The following is a 26,047-nucleotide window of genomic DNA, read 5'->3' as shown; positions in this document are numbered from 1 at the left end:
TCAAAAAAACAAACAAAAAATCCACAAATCACAAACAGCAAGGCTTCTATTGACTTCATGGAAGAAAAACAAACAAAGACGACAAGATTAGGAGACAAACTTTCAAAGCCTGATCAAACTTATTGTGATTTCCATGTCACTTAAGTTACCAATTCAGAACATCAAACATATAGCATGGAATTTTGGTGATAAACATTACAGTTAGATGTATATACTTCAACATTTTTTAAAACAGGACTTTGTTCTTCAAAAATGTGATTCTACAAAGGACACTAAGCAGGCAACTTCAGAAAAGACATGACCATGAAAAGGGAGGAATACCACCCATATGGCTTGCATGATTTGGCATTACTACCACAGCATTTTGTAGTCTTCCTTGTAGGAACATCTCCTAAATCAGACAGGAGAAGAAAAGTGTTTGAACCTCCTTTGATAAAGAGGCCCTAAGTTAGCCTGCCACTGGCCATTCAGTTACTAAATTCAGTTTACTAAATTCAATCATACTTATGTTAAAGCAGCTCAATCACAACTTTCTGCATTAAATATTTCAATTATTTTTTTCAGATTCAGATTGTTCTCCCGCTCGCACATGCCTCAAGTCTTAAAGGCTACAGCTACCTTAGACAACTCAAGAGTTCTGTTATTTCCAGTCTGATGTGCTGTTTTCATATTTGCAGAACATCCTTTTTCTAAGCAAAGTATTTGATATAATTCTCTCCAAACTGTTCATTTGCTTTCCATCTAGGGAACAAGAAACTGTTTGCTTCTCTACTTACATTAAAAAAATGTAAAAGAAGCAAATAACCCTACAATGTTGTGTGGAAAAGACAAACAAGCTTCACATTTATGACTGGGAAAAAATATTGCCGAGACCACAATTCCTGAAGTTAATTGTAAAAGTCATTTTGACTTAAATCACTCCGCCTTCAATACCTTGCACCTTTAGTCTTCAGTGCTGTTAAAATGTCAAGGCAACTCACCATTTTTTTTTTTTGTAAATTCTTCAAAGTCAGAATTGCCATAACAGGAATGTATTGTTAACCTGCAACATGGGGGGCAGGAGAATACTATGATGAAGTCACGCTGATAGACAAAGAAAGATCCTTCAGGCTGACTACAAAAACACTTTACTGATTATTTGATAAAAGTTACCTACGTTATAAGCATCTGCCACTCATTTCTAAGGCCGTCCAAGTATGAAAAGCATCGTACTCTTTTTAGTAATATCCCGTATTACTCTAGGGAGTTTTTGTTTTTTACATATCTTGGGTTTACCTTCCAACAGGTCTTCCAAATTGTATGCTATTATTTAAACGTAGGTGGACAATAATTTAGTAAGTGAACAAAAAGGGCATACAAAACCAAGATGATACATTTGATCACTACTGTCTAGAATTACTACTGGTTTTATTGAAGTATCGTGAATCACAAGTGTTTGTGAAGAGCAAAGACTTCAACTATTAAAAAATACAAATTAGAGAAACAGAAAGACCGTGAAACACAAGCACAACTTAATACCTGCTCTGCAGTAGTGTTATTTTCCTTTTGAGAGCAGTTAAACTCAGCACAAAGGCATTTACTGATAAGCTCAAAATATACACTATTTCAGTAATGCTGCCGTATAATAGTTGTTTAATTACTCCTAACATAAACTAGCAAGGAGTAAACCATAATATCATCCTGCTTATCTAATCTATGTATCCAAGTACAGAGAGGTGATCTCCGTTACACCTTTGCAAATATCTCTACTGAAAATAGGCTGAAGACATAATTATACATTGTTTTTCACTCACTGAAATCTGTGCACAAACCTAAAGAACCTAAAAGCACACTGTGTGCCAAAACAGAGAAATTACCGACTTTTCGATTAACACCAGCAGTTTACACGCCAAGTTCAATAAGTACACCCCGCCTGTGGCTTCCCGGCCATTACAGTATTGATTTCAGCAGCCCCTTACCAGGCCGCTTCCAAGCTGCCGTTTCGGCGTGAAACTCAACCGAGCACGGGAGCACAACGGGCCGCAGCAGGACCTCTCCGCGCGTGTCCTCCCTCCCTCCCGACCAAACGCGGCAGCGGCATTCGCAGCGCTCCCCTGCGGCCGCCGGGCCGCGCCAGAAACGCGCGGTACAAGCCACGCAGCAGCGGGCCCAGCGCTCTCGTCCCCCCCGCCGCTGCCGCGGCCCTGCCCCAACGACCCGGCCCGGCCTCTGGGCCGCCATGACGCAGCCCCCCAACCGCCGCCTCCAGGGCCGCTCCACACCGCCCTCGCGGCCCCGCGGGCACGCTGCGAGGACGCGGAGGGGGCAGAGCCGCCTCGCAGCCCCGGGGGTCGGTCAGACCCAGCCCCGGGCCCGGCCCTGCCCGCCGCCCCCCGCGGGGCAACACTCACATGAACCGACGGGAGCCGCCGCCGCCGCCGCGCGCCTCCTCCCGCCGCGAGGAAGGACCCCCTCGCAGGGCTGCCCGCGAGGGCGCCCGGCTTTTGGGAGAAAGCGCCCGGCAGAGCCTCATTTCCCCCAGCGAGCGCGTTGTTTCTCAGGCAAAAGCACTCACGACATCGTTCTCTGAGTACCTGTGCATCGGGAGTTCACATAGAAGAAAGGGGCTAAACTTCTTCTTTTTTTTTTTTTTTTTAATATATATTAAGACAGAACTAAAAGGGATCTCAGGCATCACGCTAGACGCCTCTATGCCGAGGTCCTTCTGGAGGCCGGCGGCGGGGGTGACGTCACGGAGCGGCGAGAGCCGGCGGGGGTGGGGTGCGGAGCGGGACGTTGGTGCGGTGGCGGCGCCCGCGGAGGTACCGCCGCCCCCGGGACCGGGACCTGCCCCTGCCCCGCCCGGGGTGCCGCGCTTCCCCCGCCACCGTGGCCAGGGCCGGGCCGGGCCGGCAGCCCCCGCGCCGCGGCAGCGCCGGGGGGGGCCGTGCTGCGCGCGTGGTGCCGGGCTTGAGGGGCGCTCCCCTGCCCCTCCCTCGCCCCCCGCGCGGGCGACCGTTAGTAACGGTCGAGCTGAGGGAGGCGGCGGGGCGCGCGAGGTGCGGCACCTGCCGGGGGCGGATTTCAGAGGCAGCGCCCGTTGGGGCCTTTTGGGGTGCGAGTGCCAACCCGGGCTGCGCGGCGGCGCTCGGGGTTACATCCCCGCCGCTCAGCGGGTAGTAAGTCTGGTTGGGGGGGGGGTGTCTTAGAGGATACCAGGGTCACCTGGGGTTGCCAGCTTTTCTAACAGCTGTTTGGCAAGCGATTCCGTTCTATCCAAATGTTTTTTCTTTTTTTTCCACCCTCTAGCTAAAGGTTCTAGCTGACAATCCAAAACTTGAGATGCTCCCTAAGTCTTATTGACTCTTAAGCCTGGCTTTTTAAGCAGGAACATCTTAATCTAATAATTTTGTGTGGTAACATTGTAAATGCCCTGAAAAATGGCATTAACTTTTTTTACAGCAATACCCAGATAAGAGAAAGAGGCTGTCGTATATGTATGATAAGATTCAGCAATACTGCTGAGAAACGGCTTTTTTTAGTCTTTGCTGATGCCTATGTTTCATTTGAGTAAAATGATGCCTGGTTTTTAGAAAAAGGAACTACTATTTAGCATTTGCATGAAATAATCCCAGAAACATTTTCAGTCACCTGTGCCAAAAACACTATGACGCTTGTCTGTTTTTTTCCTACAATTTTTGTCTTCATTGAAGACAAAATACTGACATTGTAGCCCTTTCAAAATCTGTTTTGCATTGTCTGTTGATCCCAAATTGAGTAACAATATTATAATGAAAATTGACACATTTACTTATCCTTTTGCTGAATTGGCATAGCTGGAATATGAAGAGAAGTGTTTAGGCAAGTCATATCTACATGTAGAATTTTCATACAGGAAATAGTGATTTTGTTATACAGGGAGTTTGTTACTTTGACAAAATAATGTTTTTCAGGTATACTTAAAAGTGCTTTTTAATGTGCTCAGAATCTGTATTTATGCCTGTGACTCTGCAGTTATTCTTTATTTCTAGGTAGAATACTTCTTATGAATGTCAGAGTATTTGGAATATTTCGTAAAAGAAGTAATGAAGTTATGACACAGGAGAAAATGTTTGATTAAAAACAGTACTACTCGCGTTCAGATTTCTGAGTAATCTGATGAAATCTCTGCAGTACTGCAATGTTGTTTGCACCTCATAAATAAAAAATTTATGAGGTGAATTAAACTTAATCTGCAGAAAAACAAATAAATTAAGCTAATAATTTTTTTTTATTATTATGAAGTTAATTAGGTCCCTGGTCATTATTGTGATTGTCCTAACATACTCTTACCTAATTTCTTTATCAAATGAAAGGTTATCAAAGTAATGTTAATTTGAAGTTAAATAGAAACTTGTAAAGAACTTCTGTTTCTGGTAGATTTTACTGAGAATGTTGGTTAGTGTTTGTGTATACAGTAAAGGTTTCTAAGGGAGATTTGGATGGAGGTAGTGGGCTAGGGAGGGTCATTTAGAGGTGAGATGCAAAACAGGTCACTTCTGGACTTCAGTCTTCATGCCAGACCTGTTTTGCAGATGTGATAGACTGTGTCTCATATACTCAGTAAACCATACTCTGGAAGCAACGACTCAGTCATTTAGGATGACACAATAAGGCAAGTCTTCGCTTCCTCTTCCATCCCCACTGTTTCAGATTATCAGAATTGAATTTCCAGAATTCAGTCCCAGAACTGAATTTGCCTGAACTGTTTCTGGCGTCAATTTAAAATAACACAACAATTTTTTTCTTTTCCTCTTTTTATTTCAAAGCAATTGGGAAGTCCTGCAGACTATAATTCATTCCTCCAAATTATAAAATTAATGCAATATGTGTCTTTTCTATATAGAAGAAATGAGTTTGATATGTGAAATTGTGTGCCATGAGTATTGTGAGGTTTGTAGCACTCTGTGTGTTTATATCTGTACCAGATTTGATGTGGATTGAAGAAAAGGATGATTTAAACAGTTATATAAAGTCCTCTTTCAGATAAGTTTTAAAAATATATGTAACATTCTATTTGAATTTAGAAATGACAGTAAGTTATTGGAGAAATGACTAGATTGAAATAATTTAGTTTAAAAAGTYCCTTTCATTTAGGCTGTTAATGTGTGCTTCTGTTTAAAGGTGGTGGTAAAAGGATTTAACTTTTGGTTTTGCAGTTACTTAATTTATATTTTAAGTCAGTCTAGGAATTTATGGAAGTTGAAAGTTAAGGGCAGATATCAGAATTTAACTGTTAACTGTTGACAGAACTAGCCCTTTTCCAGCATCAGAGAAAACTTTTTTCATTGCTTTAGTGGATTCCAGAGAGTCAGTTCTGTAAAACAGAAAAACAGGGGTTTTTTGTAAACAAAAAAACTTGTTTTAATGTGTAGCTTTTAAAATTCTTGCTTGTTGGTTCTTTTTAGTAGCCAATGGGAAAGATTGTTTGCTTTTTTTGTTTCTTCTGTTTTCTCTGTGCAACCAATGAAAAGTGAGTGATAATCTGCAATTATCTAGTCCAAAACATTGAAGGTGGTCTAGTTGATCCTAGTGGGCAAAATGTCTAGGGTAAAAGAAAAGGTTAATTTTTTAAGATGATTGTTGAACTATTGTTAGTTAACAGTTCTTTTTTATTACAATTTCTTTCCAGATGTCAACCAAATGCAGATCAGATGTGTTAAAGAAGTATTATCTAGCAGATTGCTTTTTAACAGTACAAATGAAAACACTTCTTACCTGAGTAAATATATTGTAAATGATGTGTTTAAATATTTTAGACGTAGTGCATCTTATCTTTTGGCATAATTTTACTTTCTCCCCCTCCTCCCCAACTCTGATGATAGTAGCTTTTTTATTTTAGAGCAATTATTGGAATCCTGATGTGCCAAGCAAGATTACAATTGATTATCTRAATTGAGTTTTCTTTTTTCATGGTTAATATCTATTTGCCTTCAGAAGCAGGGTAGTTCATTTGGCAGACATGAAATTCCTGGGTCATAATTTATCTGGGAATCTGGGTCTTAATTTATTACAAWAATACAGTTAAAACTTTCCTATTGGAACTTGCTGTGCACCAATATGTCTTACTCCTTGCACTCAGTCCAACTTGCATCTTTCCAATAGTATGTTATAGGTGTGAGTTGCATGGTTAGCATCCCAGAATCAATCGCTTCCAAGGAAATGTTAAATGTTCATGAAATATGAAAGTGTTGTGTTTTTACATACAAGACTTTTTATAGAAAATTATTACTAAAAATACCCGTTATTTATTTTCTTCCTTCAGAAGTTTGATTGCTTTATCCGTTTGTATTTAATATGATGACTAATGTTAGAAATTAAATGACCATATCTCACCTTTTTCTTCACAAAAAAACATGAGTAAAAAATGATAGTGAAAGCATCCATATATTTGCTTTGTGTCTTAAGCTGAACTGTATTTGTTAAAACAGAATGTGTGCTCCATACTTTCCGTTTGTATACAGTTGGTAAAGATGTTTGGTGTATAAGGATCTCTGTGTAACCTTTTATGGGAACACTATCTCAGTTAAGATTCACACAAGGAGCGTAAAAAGGTTTTTAATGGAAATTTTGTGGTGGGAACAAGATTGTTCCCTCAGGCAAAAGATAATTCTTTCTGAGTGACTAAAGTGTTAAATCCTCTTTCYTGTGGGTGACTTTCTCAAGAGAGAATAGCTTTTACTGAAAGCAGCAGGGTAATGTTGGTCAGAAGAGTTTAAAAAAAAAAAAAAAAGCACTTAGCTCCTTTAGTGCTCTGAACACTCTCATTGTTTCGTGAAGTCTCTAAGATAAAGAGTTACCACATCTGTTTTGGAGGAACTGGTTTTATGCTTTAAACTTTTCCTATTGTTTTTCTTATGGGCTTAAAATCCTAAGGGTTCCACCTCCTCTCCATTTTTTATTTTCCTGGAGGAACTGCATAGCTGTTCCTACACTTTAGCGTTTTTGATTACTATTCTGTAACAGATGAGAGAGTTAGATGTGATTTCTACATCAGCCGGTGGACTCATTCTGTTGGTTATATATGCAGATGCCTCCACACTCTATGCTATAATGTCTCTGAAGTCAGAGAGAACTGAATGATACTCTTCTGCTTTAGGCTCATTAATGAAATGATGTTTTGTTCTCTCGCATCTCTTCCTGTGCTTTGTGGCAATGCCATCCACTTTACCATGAGGGCTTACAGGCCAGACTTCACTCTGGAGCATATGAGCTTGTCATTTTTATCTCCACTTGCAAGTGGAGATAAGTGCCCATACCCCTGTATGGGAGTTTATACACAAGTTTGTATGTGTTATGGAAACATAACATGCACTGCAGAGGTAATACTTTCTAATAAAGGCTTGTAGTGGCTTGATTCACCATCTGGGGAATCCAGAAATGGTCTGAACAGAGATTTGAACTCAGTTTTCAGATTCTGGTACTTGGTGCCCAAGATTAAATTTTTAATTTGGAAGTAGAAAAGTCCAAGCAGTTTTATCTGAGGCTGAGCTGACTGGCTGTGGAAGTGTCTGTTACTTGTGCATCTTCCTGGTTTTCATATTCTTGAACTGCATAGTGGTTGGTTATGGAAAAATGCAAGGAAAATATTTAGCTCACAGTAAATTGAAATGTATGGCTCAGAGCAGAGAAGTTGTTCTGGCTGGAGATAAAAGTGGTTATGAAACTAAATGCTTCAGGAACTGAGTTGAAAACTAACCAGCTTTGCTTGACTGTCCCATAGAAACGTTTAATGTAGATCACTTGCTTGATTTGTTATTATTTGCCTGAGTCAGTATGTGAGCAAGCACACAATCCTATAGGTAGGGAAAGAAATGGAGGTAGGAAGGAGGAATGTTACTTCCTAACTTTAAATTTAAATTTTATAGCAGCAGTCATCTGAATATTGCTTGTATTAAAGTATGTCTGCTCCCAAGAATAGTTTTATCTAAATGAGTCTTATCTCTCTGTTTACAAGTATTACTATATTTTCATCTTTAAATGTAGTGTTTGTGAAGCAGCAGCACTGTATTATTGTGTTCATTATGCAAAAATGTTTCTTTCCCCCTTTTACTGAGAAATACATTTTAATTGCCTTTTGTAGTCCCTAAAAAGCTGAGTCACAAAAATCCATATCTTTTGTATGTAAGGTTTTGCTCTGTGTTCCCTTTTTAAGGAATGTGAATTGTCTGGAAGGGCTTCAGATTGTGTGGGAAAAAAGATGTTTCCTTTAAAAGACACTGAGATGGGTGCCTCCACCTTCTTCGCCTCAGCTCTGCCACATGATGTTTGCGGAAGTAATGGCCTTCCTCTGACACCCAATTCTATCAAAATTTTGGGGAGATTTCAAATCCTTAAAACAATCACCCATCCCAGGCTTTGCCAGTATGTTGACATTACCAGGGGAAAACATGGTGAGTGTCTGTTTTATGTTTGATTACAGTTATGTTTTTGTTAAAATATATCTGAAGGCAGCTGAGCAGAAAATTGCACCAGTTAAAGAAGGTGCCTGGCTTTCACTCTCAAAATGACTGCATGCCTTTGCTGTGACTAGCAGTACTGATGCTTTTGTTTCTTCTGTACACAGTCAAGGCAGAGGTTGGTTGGTTGTCTGTCTGTTCTCTTTTGTTGTACATCATGCTAATCAATAGAAGCTGGAGATTTTCTTTCTTATTTTCCTTCCTCACTGCAGATTTCTTGTACTCAAATGCTGCATCCTATCTATGTGTAGGACATTGAAATAGATGCATCTTTGATGCTGAGCTACTACATCTTATTTTTATCTTGTGAACAATTTCATGTAATGGTTAGGTCTCCTGTTCTTGTTGGCAGCTGTTCTTGTTGCCTCAACCTTATCAAATCTTGGTTGCAAGTTTTACTTTTTTTTTTTTCCTCCAACTTTTGCTGTTCAAGACCTCTCTCACTAACAATTACTTTATTCTGGTATGGAGTTTTGTTTTAATAAATGTTTTCAACTGAAGCCTTATTTGAGCTAACAGTAAGTGTGTTCTTTCCACCTACAATGATCTAACTATTGTAAGCTCAGCAGGAGTGGAGCACTTAACTCCTGCAAAATAGCTGCAACACCTGTGACAGAATTTAAGTGGTTGTTAGCTTTACCTGTAAATTCAACAACATTCTCTGTACCAAAATGCATTGTCTTTGTTTGGTAAGCTACAGGATCTCATAAAGTATTGCAGGTAATTTTTTCCCTTTATAATGCGGAATGATAGGATGTTTCAGATTTTTAGAAAATTATGCAGTTGCTAACCCCAAATACTCTGAAGTGTTTTGRGTGGAGAGGGAGCGGTATCTTTGTGTGTGTTCATTTGCTCTCACACTTGTAAATTTTTTGTATTCTGCAGCCAATAGATCTAGAAGGTGTCTTCTTTTTCATTTTGTGTTTGTTGTTATCTCTTGAAACAGAAATTGGATTTTCTTACAGCACTTTTTGAGCTGAGAGATTAAGAAACGCTAGCTGACATAACACTCAGTAAATCAGAGATATGGTTACATGGGAAAATTTAGCCTTTGACAGTGAAGGTGTTGGTGACATAAAGGTTTTCTAGTATATATAAATATGAAGGAAAAAACATTTTGTGGTAATTAAAGTAGCTTTCAGGATAGTGATTAAAGCCTCTGACTGTGAAGTCATGAGAATGTTTTGTTCATAGTGCTCAGAATAGTAGTTAATCACTTTCAAATAAGATGGCTTTTCTTACTCTTACAATCTCAACACTGATGCCAGATTTTATGGTTCTGGTACTGACAGAGTTCTTCACTCATTTATCCCAGGTGAAGTGATTTAATATTATTTTTCTTCCAAATGTCATTTTCTCCACTTGTGGAAAAATAAGAAAGCAGTCTAGAAAAACAAAAAAATCTAAGATATATGCATTCCCCCCCACACCCCAAAAGACCTTCAGAAGGGGAATATAAAAGTAACAGAAAAACATTCAAACTGAAGTCTAATTTTTATTTGTTAAAATTCAATTATTTGTAAATCTTCTATAGCATTGTAGAGGACAGTCCCATTCTTTTCCCAAAAAAGTTTAAGTGGTCCTTTGACTTTGAAATCAAAAAAAAAAAAAAAAAAATTGAGTAACAAGTGTTCCAGCTTTAATGTGATGACTTTTGTTCCTCAAAGTATTTTCTGTCTTTGTGTTGCTGTAACAATCTCCTTATAAAATCATATTTTTGGTTGAAATAGTGGTGTTTAGTTTGGTTTTGAATCTGGATACTTACTACAGCTGTTTTATGAGCAGCAGAAGTAACAAAGCCCAGCTTCTTTAGGAGTTATCTTACCCTCCCACGGTCTTTTCCTATTTCCCCTTACAATCCCCATCCTCACTGCAACAATCCTTTTCTCTCTTCCTCTGTACTGAGAGCCAGCTAATCAATATCTGGAATATGTGGGCTTCCTAAAAATCCTATAACTATTTGCTAGATAAGAGAAACTAGAGCTAGCAATGTGCCAGTTGACAAATCAAGACTAACTCCTGTGCTCACTCTGAATCCCTTGTCTCAAAGCTGATGTTACTTTGGGTGTCTCTCTCATCAACCCAGTTACAGATTTTTGCAGATATGCTTATCTTCTTTGAGACCTCTAGTTTTAAGTTAAATTTGGTTGACATGGGCTGAGGGGTTCAAAACTGGGAGGGGACTGGACGGATGTGTTGGCACCACTTTTTCCTAAAGAAACAGGGCAAAGATCTGCTTTAATCAGATAATCTGCTCTGTCTCATATATGAAAAAAGATGGTGGTGTACCCAAGTTATACATCTTTAATTATTCATAATCTTCCATATAATGTATGACAAAATACTTTGCCATCTGCCAAAGAGCTAGCCTGAGAAGATTGTATTCCAAGTGTCTCACCTGGATTCTAATCCTGGTATATATTTTTTTCAATCAGAGAGGCTGGTTGTGGCTGCTGAACACTGTGAAAAGAGTCTAGAAGATTTGCTACGAGAAAGAAAGCCAGTCAGGTAAAGTGTCAAGCTAAACTCAGTGACCAAAGTTTCAGATGTCTGTGGCAAAGTCCTGGAGCTTTTTTAACTACTTTTAATGGTTCATATAAATTTTACTGTGTTAATGCAAAAATTTAACAAAAGAACATTTTTAATCGGAGAAATGCATGCTTGGAAGAGGGAGTGTTTATTTCTGTACAATTCAAAAAACTAGAGGAGTCAAGGAAAACTTATTTACAACTGAAGTACTTTGTAGATCATAAAATCCTGTCTTTTTTTGTAATAGTAGTTCGAGCTTTCTTCTTAAGAATAGAGTTAAACCTATGACAGGATCAAAAACTTCCTGAGAATTAATTTGAAGATTATATGTCTACCAGATGATGAAATATTTACACTAGAGGTGATAAAATTTGGTGCATGTTTTTCATATGCAGAAATGTATTAGCTTATTATCTAGGAAGCAGACAGAATGTTAGGTATATATGCCAGTATGCTAATAAACAATTTGAATTTGGGTTGATGTAGTCACTTCAGCAAGGCTTTGGTCAAAACTAAGTCCAAAGGGCAGATATCAAGAATGCTGGCTTTCATACTAGGATGTGCAGAATAGTTGACCTATAGCTTTAAAAATAAAAAATATAAAGAAAAAAATCAGACTTGTTGCTAAAAGTTTTAACTGTAATTTTAAATGAAATGCATGTATTGTCCTGTTGCCTTTGGAGCAAGGAGGTGGCCCTTATCCTAAAGAATTTATAACCCAGAAGATGTAAAGAGTGAAAGAAAAGAAAATTATCTCCATCTGGGATAGCAAGGCATTATAGACGGACGTACCTTGTTATTTCCAGAACACAAAAATGTATAAACATCAAACATGTTTAGAGAAATCCAAAGGCTTTTCACTTAGTTTCTGAGAAGTTTATAGCAAGCGGTAAATTTCGTACTCTTTTGATATTAATGTAAGTGTAGAGAAGATGCTTATTCAGCAAAATGATTGTCAAATTTTATGCGTCTTCCCAGATAGTGATGAAACTTCAAAGGGGCTGGGTATGAAGGAAATTACGTTTAAAAGATGTGGTTGCTCATGTTCCTTGTTAGTATTAGTCCTTACAGATACTGTAGTAATACTCCTGTTAAAATCTTTGATGGAGATCATTAAAGTGACAAAGAACTACTGGAAGTAATAAATAAAAACACAGTCAACAGGCATTGCAGGTGAGCTGTGTTGGATAGGATACTGTCCTGATAAACTTCCTGTGACTCATCCCAAGTTAGATTAGTATGAATGGAGTAATATTGAATTTGTAACGTTTTGAGTCTTGCAACCCCTAAACAGGATGCTAACAATGTTGTCTGGCATTGATAACATAAAATGCCTTGTGCCCATATGTGAGCTTTTTGTGCATTTTAGCTTGTATTGGAGAAGCAGTGTTGATCAGTATGAAATCTCTTCTTGTGAACACCAGTGAATGTTGCAGTGCAATATGTCTTGAAGAATGTTAAGCAAATATGGCTTCCATTTTCTCTTAAGGTAAAGAGGTATCTAAAGATGATGTGTAAAGGGCTTTTCTTGTGTGATTATATATTACAGTCTTTCACACGGTTTTGCATCAGGTTCCTATTGTGCAAAGTTCCAGAAATAGTTAAAGCATCGGAAGCTCTTTTCTTCCCTTTTTCTTTCAGCGCTCACACTGCTTTTTGAACATGTGTATCTTGGTGTCAGATGAGAAGCAGGCCAGACTGTCGTCTGTCTCTTGACTGTTTTTGAAAAAGCATGCATGGAGCTGTTTTAATTTGCTTTGAATTGCTTGATAAAGTATGCTTATGTAGGTTCTCTGACAACTTCTATTGCAATTTAGTCCTGCAGCCTTAGAATTGCCTGCCTAACCAAAGGGTAAAGATGTCTTTTTTTGAAGAAAAGTTTCATTCTTTCTCTCAAAATTTTATAAATGAAACATTCTCAGATAACAGATTGTGGTCTGTGTGCATAGCCATTATGCTCCTCTGTAGTAGCAGGTGTTTTGTAGCATCCAGAAAGGTTTTTGAGACCTTTTCAGATGATTTGTTAAGGTTGTGCAACCTTGGTTTGTTGACATGCCAGGAGAAGCTACTTACTTTGTGACAGTTTGCTATTTTGTCTGAGGCTCTGTTGAAAGTAGATGCATAAAGCCTAGCTTGCTTTCTTCCTCTTGACTTGAGAAAGTTTTCACTGAAATAATTTATTCTACTATTTGATCTTTGTTTTAATGAGCTGACTGGGATTTTTTTCTGAAAGTTTGTAACACCTGAAATGGAAGGCTAAAATGTAGCCTGTGTGTCCTTAGCTTTGAGAGACATTAGTGATTCATCTACCGTAAATTACAGCCTTTGCAGTAGTAGTTAAAAGATAAGTTATGCTCACTTCAAGTTTCTTGCAAGATTGACATTTTCCTTCTACTTTTTTTTTTTTTTTTTTAAACTTAGAACAGACGGTTTTGTTTCTTTCGTGAGACCCTTAAATATCCAGAAATAACTTGGATGGACCAATTCCCAGTTATCTGTTATCTGATCTGTATATATCAATTACCTTTGGAAGGAAGTATTTGTTTTTTTTCCATATATTCTGATTGTGTTATTCAGTGATAGCAAAGCTGGTTACACATCCGGGGTTGATGTGTATGCTATTGCAATTAATTTCATAAACTGTGTATGGAATGTGAGAAGCTGCTCTTCTGGTTTCTAGATTAATTCTCCCCATGTTTGCCAGAAACTAAGTCTTTTGCACCTGTAACACAAGCTGATGTGAAATCAGCAGGAAATCTTCTGTTATATTAGTGCTGAAATTCAAGACATAACATTATGGACTGTCCATCTTTCCATACATATTGGAGAACAGGCCATACAGCTGTTTGGTAGTTATTTGCAGTTAATCTTCTCTGAAGTCATGCATCAAGTGTAGCATACATTTCTTAATATCTGAATTACGTTAGAAAAAAATGTAGCTATTTGAGTTCTTTATGTTTAATGATCCTCTAAGAATTAGAAATTCTAGTCAAACTAATGGATCAGTTGTATATAGGGCCTAGATTACTGGAAATTAGAGCTCTAACCGTTTACCTAACTTGCTCTGTCACAATGAAGTAAGCCATTTTATTGAGTATTCCACCAGAAACTTTCTAGAACCTAGATTTGTGATAGGTTCAGGAATTCATCCATTACTTGACAATATTGTGACAGCAGTCTCAGCAAATTACAAAGGCAGTTTGCCATTATCCTTAAAGTTCTGTGCTCAGCTTTACTGTCAAAATATAATACAAGTAAGTGTTCAGTAATTTGTGGTCAGTTCATTTTCTTCTTTGAGTGGTACATATTTAGGACCTGGGCCGAGCATGTGGCACCCTTAGAACTCCATCAGGTGAATTTCAGGGACTCTCAAATGCATTAAACAAGCTGACTCTTTGAAATTCTTATCACATGTAACCAGATGCAGAAAAGGAATTTAATACAACTCCTCAATTCTTCTGTAGGTTTTTTGGTGCGGTGGGGGATAGCTATGTGCACAGCATAACTGGAATTAATGCTCCCAGAAGTGACATTAATTTCAGTTTTCTTTACCAGACTTCCACCAGGCTCCAAAATAATGGTGGAGAAGCTCTTTTGGAGTTGTATGCCACAGAGAACTTGGGCTATAACCAGCTTTCAGCAGCTATTGATAGAGAAGCCTCTGCCTCTGATGTACCCCGGATAAGAGTTTTAGGCAGTCGTGCCCCATTTTTTCCCAGACCAGTCTTCATTGTCTTTTCTGTGTGAGAGATTGCAGTCTGGCTTGTTGTTGTTTGTTTATTCCTGTTTGTGTATTTCCCTGTTTGTTGTTATTCTGAGTTAGAGAACTTTTTCCAGTATATACTTTTCCTGTGTGTGTGTATTTATATATATTTTATATATATATATATATATATATAAAAATCTTAGCTTATAACAGTCACAAAATCTGAGAGCACAAAATCGGTTCTCAGAAGTATATTCAGGAGTCATTTAGTTTTTTAAAGGACTAGGACTTATGTGCACAACCAAGCACAATAGATATTACCTGATTTAAGCTCATAATAGTTTAATGCTGTTTAGAGATTTGAAAATATTTCTCAAAGTCTAGCTAACTTTCTTTGTGTCTTCTTGTGTGTGCAAGGATTTTGTGTTAATGAATTGGAAAAAAAATCACAAAAATTTTGGAACGTAGAAGTTCCATGCTTCAGCAGTCTCACTAAGGATAATTTTCATGTTTGTGGCAGTTAAAATTTTAGTAGACTTGCAAATTGACTCTTTATTTTAGCACTGTTGATACCACAGACTACAATGTAAGACATGAATTTATTTTTAAGGTTCTCCATCTTTTTAAACACATTTAGAACTATTCCTTTGGGATACCTTTTCCATACAGTGTTAAAGGAGCTATTTTCTATGCTCCTGTGTTGCTACAATAGGACTTGTGTGTTTTTTCTTTTYTGCCACGTTTGGAGTGTGTTCCTTCTTTGAAGAAGTTGGTCTGCACTTGTATTCATAATAATAAAAATGCCAGCAAATACTGACATTCAACAGACTTTTGGCACCTACAGTACAGTTTCTGGATTGGTCTTCAATTTGTGGCTTGGACAGTCTAAGCCTATTCCCTTCTTCAATAAAATATAGTTGTCATATGTTTTGAAAGTTAAAGTTTTGAAAAATTATTAGTGAACCATCAGAGATACAAGGTATACTTTGTTATACATGGAACATTTGGTGGGAAGCAGACTGTGCCTGCAGCTGTTTACTAGTTTGGAGAAAACAGGATCTGATTGATTCGGATGAGTACATTTTATTTGTCTTTATTAAACTGTTGTATGCTTATTGATTGATTAGATTTCTGTATGCCATCCTAGCTATTAATGTGCTTTTGGCAAACTTGAAGTGAAATTATGTTATAGAATATGATATTGGGGGGGRAAAAAACAATTTTTGAGTAGCCAGGGATTTTTTCAAAAATATTGCAAGACAGGTGCAAGTCATCAAAATAGCAGGTTTTACATGACAACTTGAAGAGCTGCATATGAGCAAAACTTCAAGGGCTGAATTTATTCTGCTTTGAATCAAGTCTGTGTTGGAATTTCACATGAGAAATCCATATGTCACAATGAGGTTGCATTTAACAAGGATAAACGATGAACTAGTAAAATGAAGTAGCATTAATAAACAAACTTCTTAAAATTAGTTTTTTCCTAAGCACGTGTGAGAGTCTATACTTCGGGGCATTCAGTGGCTTCAGGGTTTTCCTTTATTTTCTTGCCAATGGTTTATTTCCAAAGCTATGATGAAAGAATGGGCATTAGTCATGACTTGTTTATATATTATCCAAAGTTGCTTTTCTTAATATAAGAGTAATTTTTGATTTCTGTAAATAATTTTTAGTCTGATTGCAAAATCTTGTTGTAGCATTCCTTTTAGCGTAAGATATCTCCTGTAACAGCCTTTCCCTTCACACAGAAGAAGGATAATTGGGAATGTAAAAGGAATACAGCTTTCATGAGGTGGTCAAGGTGAACATTCCTCTTCTTGATGTTAGTGAACTTTTTAGGTATGGAACCAAATTCTATGTTTGTATAGTTGACTGCAATATTTAATGACAGTGCAAAGATATCCCAGAGCGCATATGTCCACATCTTTCTTGCATATGAAACATAGCAGTCTGTGTGTGATAGTTTTCTTTATCCCACTTTTTATGAGATTATGATAATCTCTACCTTTTTTATTTTGTTTTTTTGTTTCTAAAAAGTACATATGGTGGTTAAATAAAACATAAAAACATCAGTAGATGTGGGAAAGTGCATAATTAAATTTCAGTCTTTTGCCGTACTATGTTGCTTGTAAGCACTTTGTACTAAAATGCTAAAAGTGGTATTAAAGATCTTGAGCTGGAGACAAGTTATGGTAAGTTAATTGAGAGCAAAACTAGTGGAGTGTTTTGAGTCTTCAGTACCTAGTGAAAGAGGATGTTGAGTTACTCTTCAAAAGATAAGTACCGGCCTCAGGAGGAAAGTGGCTTCATCCAGCAGAGACATTTCTTCCAGATACTGCGTAGATCAGTGTTAGAATTCCATTCTGCATAAACAAGAAAACTACTACTAACAAGCTAATGACTGAGCAAACAAATGTCAAATTTGCACTGTGCAAATCTTACTAGGTTTATTTGAGCCACGTTATTAATCTTAATATTGATTTATGATAGTTAGAATGAACATTGTCTGCAGGCTTGTGAGAACAAGATGTGGTTAGTATATGATTATTCTAACTTAATACAATGTTTGGTATTTTATTCTGGTTATTGAAGGAAGAAAAAAAGGAAGAACTAATACTCATTAAACTTGCAATATAGTGCATACTTCTAGAAGGGGATTATATTTTTAAAGTGCAAGTTCATGCACTCAGAACTACTGAGCAATATTTTGAGAGAAGCATTTGTCTCCAGTTAGGGATTAGCTGGTTTATTTAGATGTATTGATATGCTTGCAAACATCTCTCACATCGTCATGGTTTGAGATCATTTCTTATGTACATATGAATGTTCTCTCCTTGGGTTCAAACTCCTTTATTTTACAGTGCAAAAAGGCCTGGACTTGTGCCTTCACTTCAAGCTGGCTCCTCTCCTGCCTAGAAGCTGTATTAGTCCCGTGTCATCCCTACATTAGTGCTGTGCCAGACTTGACGTGATAGAATTAAAGAACATAATGCTATGGGAAACTTCATGTCCCCTTGCCCTGTGATTTTGTGGGCATCATGTCTTGAGCACAGCACAAGCTAACTTCGCTGTTTGGCTTCTGCACCAACAGGACTTTTAGATAGACAGATACAAGTGCAGACAGAAGGAACTTCTGTTGCAGCTGTCTGTGTGTGTATTTATACATACACAAGCACACATATATATATATATGTATAAAGTGTGCGTATATATATATATATATATATAAAAAAAATCAGGAAATTAAAGATCACTGTGATTGGAGTGTTTAGAAGACTGATGGATTGGGCCAGTTTTAAACTTTAAAACTGAACTTTATTAAATTCATTCATTAACAGCACTCATCTTGCTAAAGGTTAACTTGTACATGTTATTAATCATCACTAGGTACATAAACCAGTTGGTCTTTTACATTTATATTCTAAATTAGCTGTGAGTATGCAATACCACAAACTGATGCTGTACAGTTAGCGCTGGTGGCTATGGTTCTTGGTGATTCTTAGAGAGATCAAGGTGATCAGGCTTGAGAGCTCTTTCATGAGAGAAGTCAGAACCAAAGTGGACTGGTCCGTCTTCTCTGATTTTTCTCTCTAATGCCTGATATTTTTATGCTATTGCCCCCCTTCCAAAAAGGAGCAGTCTCTTCTGATCCCAGTACTGCTTATCTTGTTTTKTTGTTTTGCTAGTCATCCTTATGTATTTGGGAGCCTCTCCTGCATATTTGCAGTCTGCTGTGCTTATCTTGTCCTTTGTCTGGTGACTTCTTTACATGGATGCCTCCTACATACAACTACATCCATCTCTGATAGCCCCTTTGAGCATTTGCTCATTTCAGTTTCAAGGCAAGTTAACGTTAATTGTGTGCCGATTAATACATTTATAATTTAGTCACAGTCAACTGCTTTGGCTACAGGTGGTTTTATTGTTACCTCTCTATATAGGTGTTTCCTGCCTGTGGTGGTGATGCATACGGGATATAGATCAAAGTGATACGCTTCTAATGCCTCTTGGAATATTAGTTGGTAGCTATGAAATTCTTAAGCACCATTGCTTATTGGCCTCGTTGCAAAGTCCCTTTGATCACCTGTATTTGCAGGCTGTTCTTCACTTGGAACTTTCCATTCTGTTTTGCTTTTGAGTAGCATCTGTACCATTGGTGTAAGGATTCAGGGTTTTTGAGTTAGCTATTAAATTGTACCTAGGCATAGCTTTTAACCTATAGATATTTAGATTTTTTTTTTATATGGTATGGCCAAATTATCCTGTTAAAAGAATATTGCTGCAAAGTCTACTGATTTACAGGAAATGCCTGGCCTTAGGAAAAGAGCTGTACTATCTTGTAATTACTGTTGGGACCAATTAAAAATTCTGTTGCACCTTTATAAAATGTCTTCTTTTTTTTTCATTAGGAACTTACTCTGTTGCTAATGCTTAATCCTCTCATGTAGAGAAGGCTAAAGCACAGTCTTTCTCCCAAAGACTGAGAAATTTGTAAAGAGGTAGCTTTAGTGCAGCTTTACAAAGTTCTGGGTGCTTTGCTGCTATCCAGTATCTCATAAAATTAAAGCATGGTCGGTAATCATTCCTACCAATATCTGTACTTATCTGAGATAGTGGTTGTATTTGTTTCTTTAAAAAAAAAAAAAAAAAAGTTATCTTCTCCAGTGTTTGGTCTGCAGCTACTCTGAGGAGTAGCCAGCAGGCCTGCTCCATTCCTCTCTCCCCCTCATTTTTTTTAAAACTGGCAGTGCTTCACAGAACTGCAAAGATGAATAATGAAAAATCAGGCTGGTCTGGTATGAGGTCAGCATTATTTATTGTTTGCTAGTCACGATTTCTAGAGCTGTCACTTCAGTTCATGCTGCCACACAGCTGCGATAATGTTAAATGCATTAAAAACTGCTTCATTTTTAGCTTTTCTTTATTTTAGATTGATCAGATTATTAATTAGATTTTTCTGACCCAACTGGGACACCACAGAAAGAATGAGAAAATACATAACTTTGAATATTGAAGTTAGGGACTTACCACCTCTTTTTAAGTGGAAAGTAGAAAGTAAGCGTGGCTAACATTAAGCAAAGCTCCATTTTTATGCCATAGATATAGAYCTTCCTTAGAAATAAAGTAAAATATGTAGCTGTCAATTATGAAGTTGTCGATTATAACCTTAAATGGCAGAGATCATGCCTATGATCTTAAAAGTCTGCTCTGTACCTGGCCCTGTGTTGCAGTAATGCTAGCATCATCTACTCTGAGAGGCTGACGATGTAAGCTCCCTGACTGCAGTACGAGAAGCGGTGGTGTGCCGCCAGCTGTGACCTTCTCTCTGCTTGTGCCCTCCGGATGCCGTGTGTAGGAATTTGTGCRGGAAACGCTGGCTGAGGTTGGCAGCTGACCCGGTCAGGGGGATGGCCTGTAGATTGGCTGTATTCCCTTGGGGCCAGACTGCTAGATTGTCTCTACGGACACCAGGACCATAGGCTATTGCGGGACAAGATGAGGTGCAAAAGCCTTGGATGACTTGAACTAAAAAAAGGGAGCTTTCTCAGGCCATCTCTTTATTTGCAAGTAATGTGATCCTGTAGGAGCAAAAGTGTAAAGCAAAGTGTGCTATACACCTTTTAGGAATGCTGCTTTGGTATAGATCCATTCTGCTCTAGATGAAAATGCCTGTTAGCAGCTGGAGGGCTGTAGGCAGGCTCCTGGATCCTGCCTTCTGTTTCAGTTTCATCTAAAACTGAATCCAGTTTGCTCTAAACCACTTTGTGATGTGAATCAAACACAGTAGGAGGGGATGATCAGGAGGTTCACTTTAAAAGCATGCTTCTGATCCAAGCTCAAGTGTTAATGTGGAACTCCTTATTTTGCCCCGAGTTCACTGCTGCAAAGACAAAATTGAATGTTGCTGCTTTCATTTTTTTTATTGAATAAAATTCAGTTTTGCATAGGCTGAAAAGCTGTGAGTTGGCCCTGCATAATTAGCTTATGTATCCCCTTTGCTGATTATCAAAGTAACCTCTAAGCAGAGTCAAATCTGTCCCGTTTTCCTCATGGTTGATCAAAATTCCTGACAGATACAATTAATTTTCAAAGATGCAATACTTACAGTGCAGAGTGAAATAAGGGAAACCAGAAGTTGTGGGATGTAGTTCTGGCTTTACTGTATATTCACAGAATTATAGTTAATGCTAAAAGTTAATGAGAGTAACTTGTTCCTGCTGAGTTTGTGTTTTTGTGTGTACATCTTTGGAAGGAATACTTATTTTCCCCACATGACAATCCTGAATAATCTCTACGAATACTTTAAATGTAGCAGCTGTCAGGTTACGCATTTCTGAATTCTGAGCCACTACAGTGAAATGGGACAACATATATATCTTTCATGCAGGTTCTTGAAGTTCTGGACAGCTGTTGTTTGCTTGTGTTTTTATTCTTGACCATTTGCTACCATAGGAAGCCTTTTCTACTTGTAGTGCAGGCTTCCTTCTCCACCCCCCCCCCCCCGAGGATTCTTGCTAGATAGTGACGAGATCATTTTTTATCTCTGCAGGAGATCGTTCCTTAGCTTCACGTAACACTAAATTACGTGGGCAAGAAGACTATTCTGCTCAGAGAAGCCAAATTCTTTAAGGGAGCTGAATTCTTCAGCTCTTAGGTCTTTGAGGAAGAAAAGCCGTTTTGTTTTTTCATGGACTGAGTGTTTGGGGATCGTTCTTTTGTCTTTTAGTGCACTGGAAAGGGATTTTATATGGACTTTTTTTAATCTGTAAACAAAGGAAAAAAGTCTTGGATTTCTTCAGGAGCAAAAGACATGGTATTGAGAAATCCCATTGTTTACTCAGTGAGGTTTTCTCTCCTCCTTACTGTGTAACATGTGTGGTCAAAGCCACTTTAATGCATAGTACATGATCTCTGAATCCATGCAATATTTTAATGGTTGGGAGCCCCTTGGGTGCCTGGGTATTAAAGCTGGGTTCCCAGTAGCTCATCTATTCTATTGTGAAGAAGTGCTCTCTTGCAGTGGAGTCTCTCTACAGAAGAGTGGCACATCTGTCAAGCTGGGAGAGGTTCAAAGATGGGGAAAACACTGGATGAGTGTAGTACCTGCTTGCTCTGCGATTAATTTATGTTTGTCTTCCACACACAGCTCAAGTTTATGAAGGTTTATGATGAAAATATAAAGACAAACATGTGAATTTTTTCCAGTCTGCTATGAGTAATTTTTTGTAGTCTGCAGAAGAAGCCATTCTGGCTTAAAACTTGCTAAAAAAAATCTAGGGGTTAGTGTGTTGTTTTTTGTTTGTTTTTAACTCTTCATGTACTTTGATCTTCAAAGATTTGCAGACTTAATATGACAATGAAAAATGAGATAAGCATGGGAGACGTTTCTCTTCTATGTTTAGGCTATAGCTAGCCTTTTAGTGCTTTTTTTTATGCAAAATTTCCATCAAATCCTGAACAGACAACCCTATTTGGTTTTATTTTCTAAAGTCTTTCCTTTTTCTTCTACCCTTGTGATTTGATCAAAGATGATAAACAATTGTTACCAGCCAGCTTCAGCTATTTTACTAGTGGAGCATTTAGAAAGCAATAAAAATTGTTTGCTTGTCTTTATAGAAAAAGAAAAATAGGTGTCCATCTTGCTTGAAACACCAGTCAGCCAAGAAAAGAACTTCCATTACATGCTATGATTTTTAATTTTTTTTTGTGAACAGGAAAAAAATAAAGCTTATTTGTAGGAGCATCTAAAAAGCTTTCTTAAATATCATATTTTAATTTCAGGTGCCTTACTAAAACAGAAAAAAGCTTTTAGCACTGTGAGACCACTCTTAAATCCTCTGCGTATGTGTACGCATATGCATGTTGTTATAAGCAGAGAAAGTGATATGCAAACAAATTAGCTTAAAGAAAGAAAAATGTTTAATTTTTTATACTTTATAGTTAAACTGATATAATGTGAACATGCTTAAAATAGACTTGGAATTCTGTGGATATTCCCCAATTGATTTATTTCAGTACATACATTTGCTAAAACCAAAAACTATCTAATGTAATACAGGAATTAAAGCCCTTGTTGAAACAGTCAACCAAAAACACTGTTTCCAAGTAAAATATTTTAACTTACTACCTTTGTGAAGAATGTGCTACTTTCACTCTAAGCAAGAACTTCTTGGAAAGCTGCCTCTTACTGATGAGTTCTCAGAATAATTTACTTCCTCACAGTTGAAAATATGACAAGACCTACAGTTTTCAAATGACATGGTTTCAGAGTTTTTCCTAAGAACAAATAGAGATTATGACCCATTCCCCCAGTCAGAATGAAAACTTCGAAATGTTGCTGTCTTGGTGTTGGTTTCTGCAGGAATCTTGCTTTGGTGCTAATCTTTGTAGCAGAGGATTCTTAGGCCTAGTAAAAGCACAGTTACCTTTATAAGGGGGATATAAGCTTAAAAATTCTGGTTTATGAGGCTCTAGTTTGGCCTAGGTAAAGGWGGGGATGGTGTGGGAGAAAATTTTTCTGTCTTCCTGTTAATCTAAGCCTGAATGGTATAGTGGTTGAGGGTTAGGTCTGGAAGGAGATGACTGTAATATCTGAAAATAATGTACCTTAAGCATATTAACATTTGTTGTTAAGTGTTTCAAACATACAGTCTAAGGTGGCCCACTGATACTGTTATTTCCTATATTCATGGCTGTGCCATTGACTGAGTAAGTGTTCTCCTTCTGTCCTTGGTATGAAGAAGAAAGCTGAAAAAAGTTGACTGTGACACAGTGAGCCAGACCTGGTGATTTTTCTCCAGTCCACCCTGCCTTCTTTTTTACTAGCAGAGACCATACTAGTTAACTGTGCAATTTTGTCTCTTTCCTTAATTGGAGGAGAGAGGAAAGCAGTGATGAAATTAATTGGGAGTATCCTATCAGGGAATCTTTGAAAAGCAGTAATTTTGAGTGAATAATGCAAATAATACTGAGGCTTGCTGATTTTACAAAATTGCATCTGAATAAGCACATGGTAGTGTCTATTTTAAGTGTAATATTGGAAGCTTTGAGTATCTTTTGCATATTCATCCAGTGAACTAACAATATACTATAGTTTCTATAATTACTATAATTTCCCATAACTCTTCATTGGTTCAATTAGAAATTTAAGTCTGGAGATGGAACAATATTTTTGTTTCTCCATGCTGATTCAGTGATCATTAAGGGTATGATTTGATTGAAAACAGGGAGAGTAGAAATCATATTGGCTTTTAAGTTTAAAATGCATGATTGATAATAAAGAAGGGTTCTATTATGTTCCTTTCCTTGGAAGAGCACTTTAAACATGCTTGAGGTCAACATAAGATGATGGGCAATCATCTATGTAACATAATGTAAGCTTTTGGAGTTTCTTTTATTTGTTTGTTTGTTTCAATGATAATTCTTAAATTATGAATATATTTTTTTGAGGAAGAAATGTGGAAGCAGTGTCCCATAAAACAATGCAGTTGATGAGATGAGGTTTATGTTAGTAATGGTCTTGAAACAGTGGTAGTGGCAGAAAGGGATATTAGGCCAAATTGTATTCTGTTAGGTGAATGCAATACTACTGACATAGGTAGTGATCTCCAGCTTGAAGTAGAACTTTTGTCTAGGGCGTGCATCGGCTGGTATCTGGAATTGATAAGCTAACATGCCAGCTTCAGCCATCAGAAGCAGTGTCTTCACAGCATGTGTGAAGTGCATAGACATAGAACTTCCCTTCTGATAGGGAATGCAAGGATTTGACCCTCAAAATGACTGTGCTCTCAGATAAGAAGGATTCCAGACCCCCACAGCCTTCCAGTTGCATGGACGTTGCAAAGGTATATTTACTCTGAATCATTATTTTTGTTCTTGTGCAAAAATAATGTGAAAAGGAGTGCTTCTTAGCCTTATTTGCTCTTTATGTTCTCACATTTCTCAAACTTTTTTTTTTTTTTTTTGGTAGCAAAGGCAAGTATCTTTCTTCAGCTTCTTCAGCTTTTCTATATTATGAAAATCCTGAAGCTGTCAAGTCATGGATCAGCAAAATTTCTCAWGACTTTCCTTCCTTCTTCCATTTTTATAGTTCCCCTGTCATCATAATTACTTTTTTTTTCTTTGACAGTGTATTACATTTTCCTACTAATATGATCGGGGTATAGTCTAGTCCCCCACAAAGATGAAATGGGCAATTTTGTACTTTGTTTTTTGACATGTTCTTTGAGTGAAATGTGTGCAAATTGCTTCCCAGAAATGTGCAATTACACTGTTAGTTTCTGTCAACCTTTTCAGTTACATATGCTTCTACAGTCTATGCTCACCTGAGTAATTAAGAGTTTAGCTCTGGAATCCATGCAGTTTGCTGCCCTGGCACTTCAGGGTGTAGACCACATCCATAGCTGTTAATCTTTTGCTTAGTATGTTTGCTGGAAGTGACGGCATTGCAGATCCTTTTCCCTCAGGACACCTTTAGCATCCCCCAGTGTCTTTGCAGAAATAGCCAGAAATACATGTTAAAATGCTGCAGTAAGGTAGGTGAAGAGTAGCTGGCTAAGTAATAATGAAAATGTTTCGTGGAGCACTTTGCAGTGGTGCTTGATGCCCCCTTTTCTAAGTCCCTAACCACTTCTATACTGCCATATACACTGAAAGGATCTGCTCTCACTAGTGGGAGTTACAGGGATCACATGTCCTTTTAAATGCATAGCATTATTTCTGTGTAATGCTTTTACTGCAAAGTCAGTGTTGCCGGCTCTTGCTATTGGGTTGCAATTATTATGGTATTTGGTCTTTAAAAGGCCAAGTTAGTGGAATTTGATCACTTGAGTATGATTACTTGAGAATCTGTGTGTGTGGTTTTATTTGTTTATTTTGTTTTGTTTTAGTCTTTGAGAGAAAAATCTAGGCTATTCAGCTGAAAYCAGGAGCTTCTGTAACCCAGTTCCCCTCCATGCCCTCCCGCTTAGTAGAACTACTCTTTTTTTTTTTTTTTGAAGTCAGTCTCATGAGTGTGGGGACCTGGCTTCTTATTTTTTTATTAGCCATTCTGAATCAGGCATTTACATTTTCTAATGGTTCTTGTGCTATGAAGTTACTTTTTTCACTAATAAAGCTTATGGTGAAAAATTCCCAAGCTCTGTTTTACCCTCAACTCTCCAAATTGGGATAACTTAGACTTGCTCTTTGATAGGTCTTTCCCTTTTTCAGTTATCTATATTCCATTTAAACATGTAACATTAGGCACTTAAATCTGAAAAGATTGGTAATAGGTAATAGACTGTAACATGGTAAGATTTGTGAAGCAAACAAAGTTTGTGGCTTTCACCTTCAA

General features: G+C 37.7%; 2 protein-coding genes across 12 annotated transcripts in view; one reads left to right on the top strand and one right to left on the bottom strand.

Moving 5' to 3' along the window:
* Window positions 1–2,484, bottom strand: part of AIMP1 (aminoacyl tRNA synthetase complex interacting multifunctional protein 1) — a 41,849-nt gene extending 39,365 nt beyond the window's left edge. The window contains exon 1 of one of the 2 annotated variants that reach the window (XM_026078359.1): window positions 2,391–2,484. In XM_026078359.1, the coding sequence (XP_025934144.1) occupies window positions 2,391–2,392 (2 nt within the window). In that variant the 5' untranslated portion in view covers window positions 2,393–2,484. Of the gene's footprint in view, window positions 1–980; window positions 1,025–2,390 lie in introns of those variants that run through there. The other variant, XM_026078362.1, reaches the window with a different exon arrangement.
* Window positions 2,485–2,746: 262 nt separating this feature from the next.
* Window positions 2,747–26,047, top strand: part of TBCK (TBC1 domain containing kinase) — a 138,645-nt gene continuing 115,344 nt past the window's right edge. For 7 of the 10 annotated variants that reach the window (XR_003255576.1, XR_003255575.1, XR_003255572.1 and 4 more), the window contains exons 1-3: window positions 2,747–2,801; window positions 8,174–8,411; window positions 10,913–10,985. Coding sequence is in view for 3 of the 10 variants with exons in the window: in XM_026078343.1 (XP_025934128.1) it covers window positions 8,219–8,411; window positions 10,913–10,985 (266 nt within the window). In the remaining 7 variants the exon portion in view is untranslated. Of the gene's footprint in view, window positions 2,802–3,060; window positions 3,159–4,553; window positions 4,634–8,173; window positions 8,412–10,912; window positions 10,986–26,047 lie in introns of those variants that run through there. The other 3 variants (XR_003255574.1, XR_003255573.1, XR_003255578.1) reach the window with 3 other exon arrangements.

Source organism: Apteryx rowi, unplaced genomic scaffold, assembly GCF_003343035.1.
Source record: "Apteryx rowi isolate R43461 unplaced genomic scaffold, aptRow1 scaffold_48, whole genome shotgun sequence".
NCBI classification, from domain to species: domain Eukaryota; kingdom Metazoa; phylum Chordata; class Aves; order Apterygiformes; family Apterygidae; genus Apteryx; species Apteryx rowi.
Note: the sequence above shows the minus strand (reverse complement) of the source record. Positions and strands in the feature narration are given on the sequence as shown.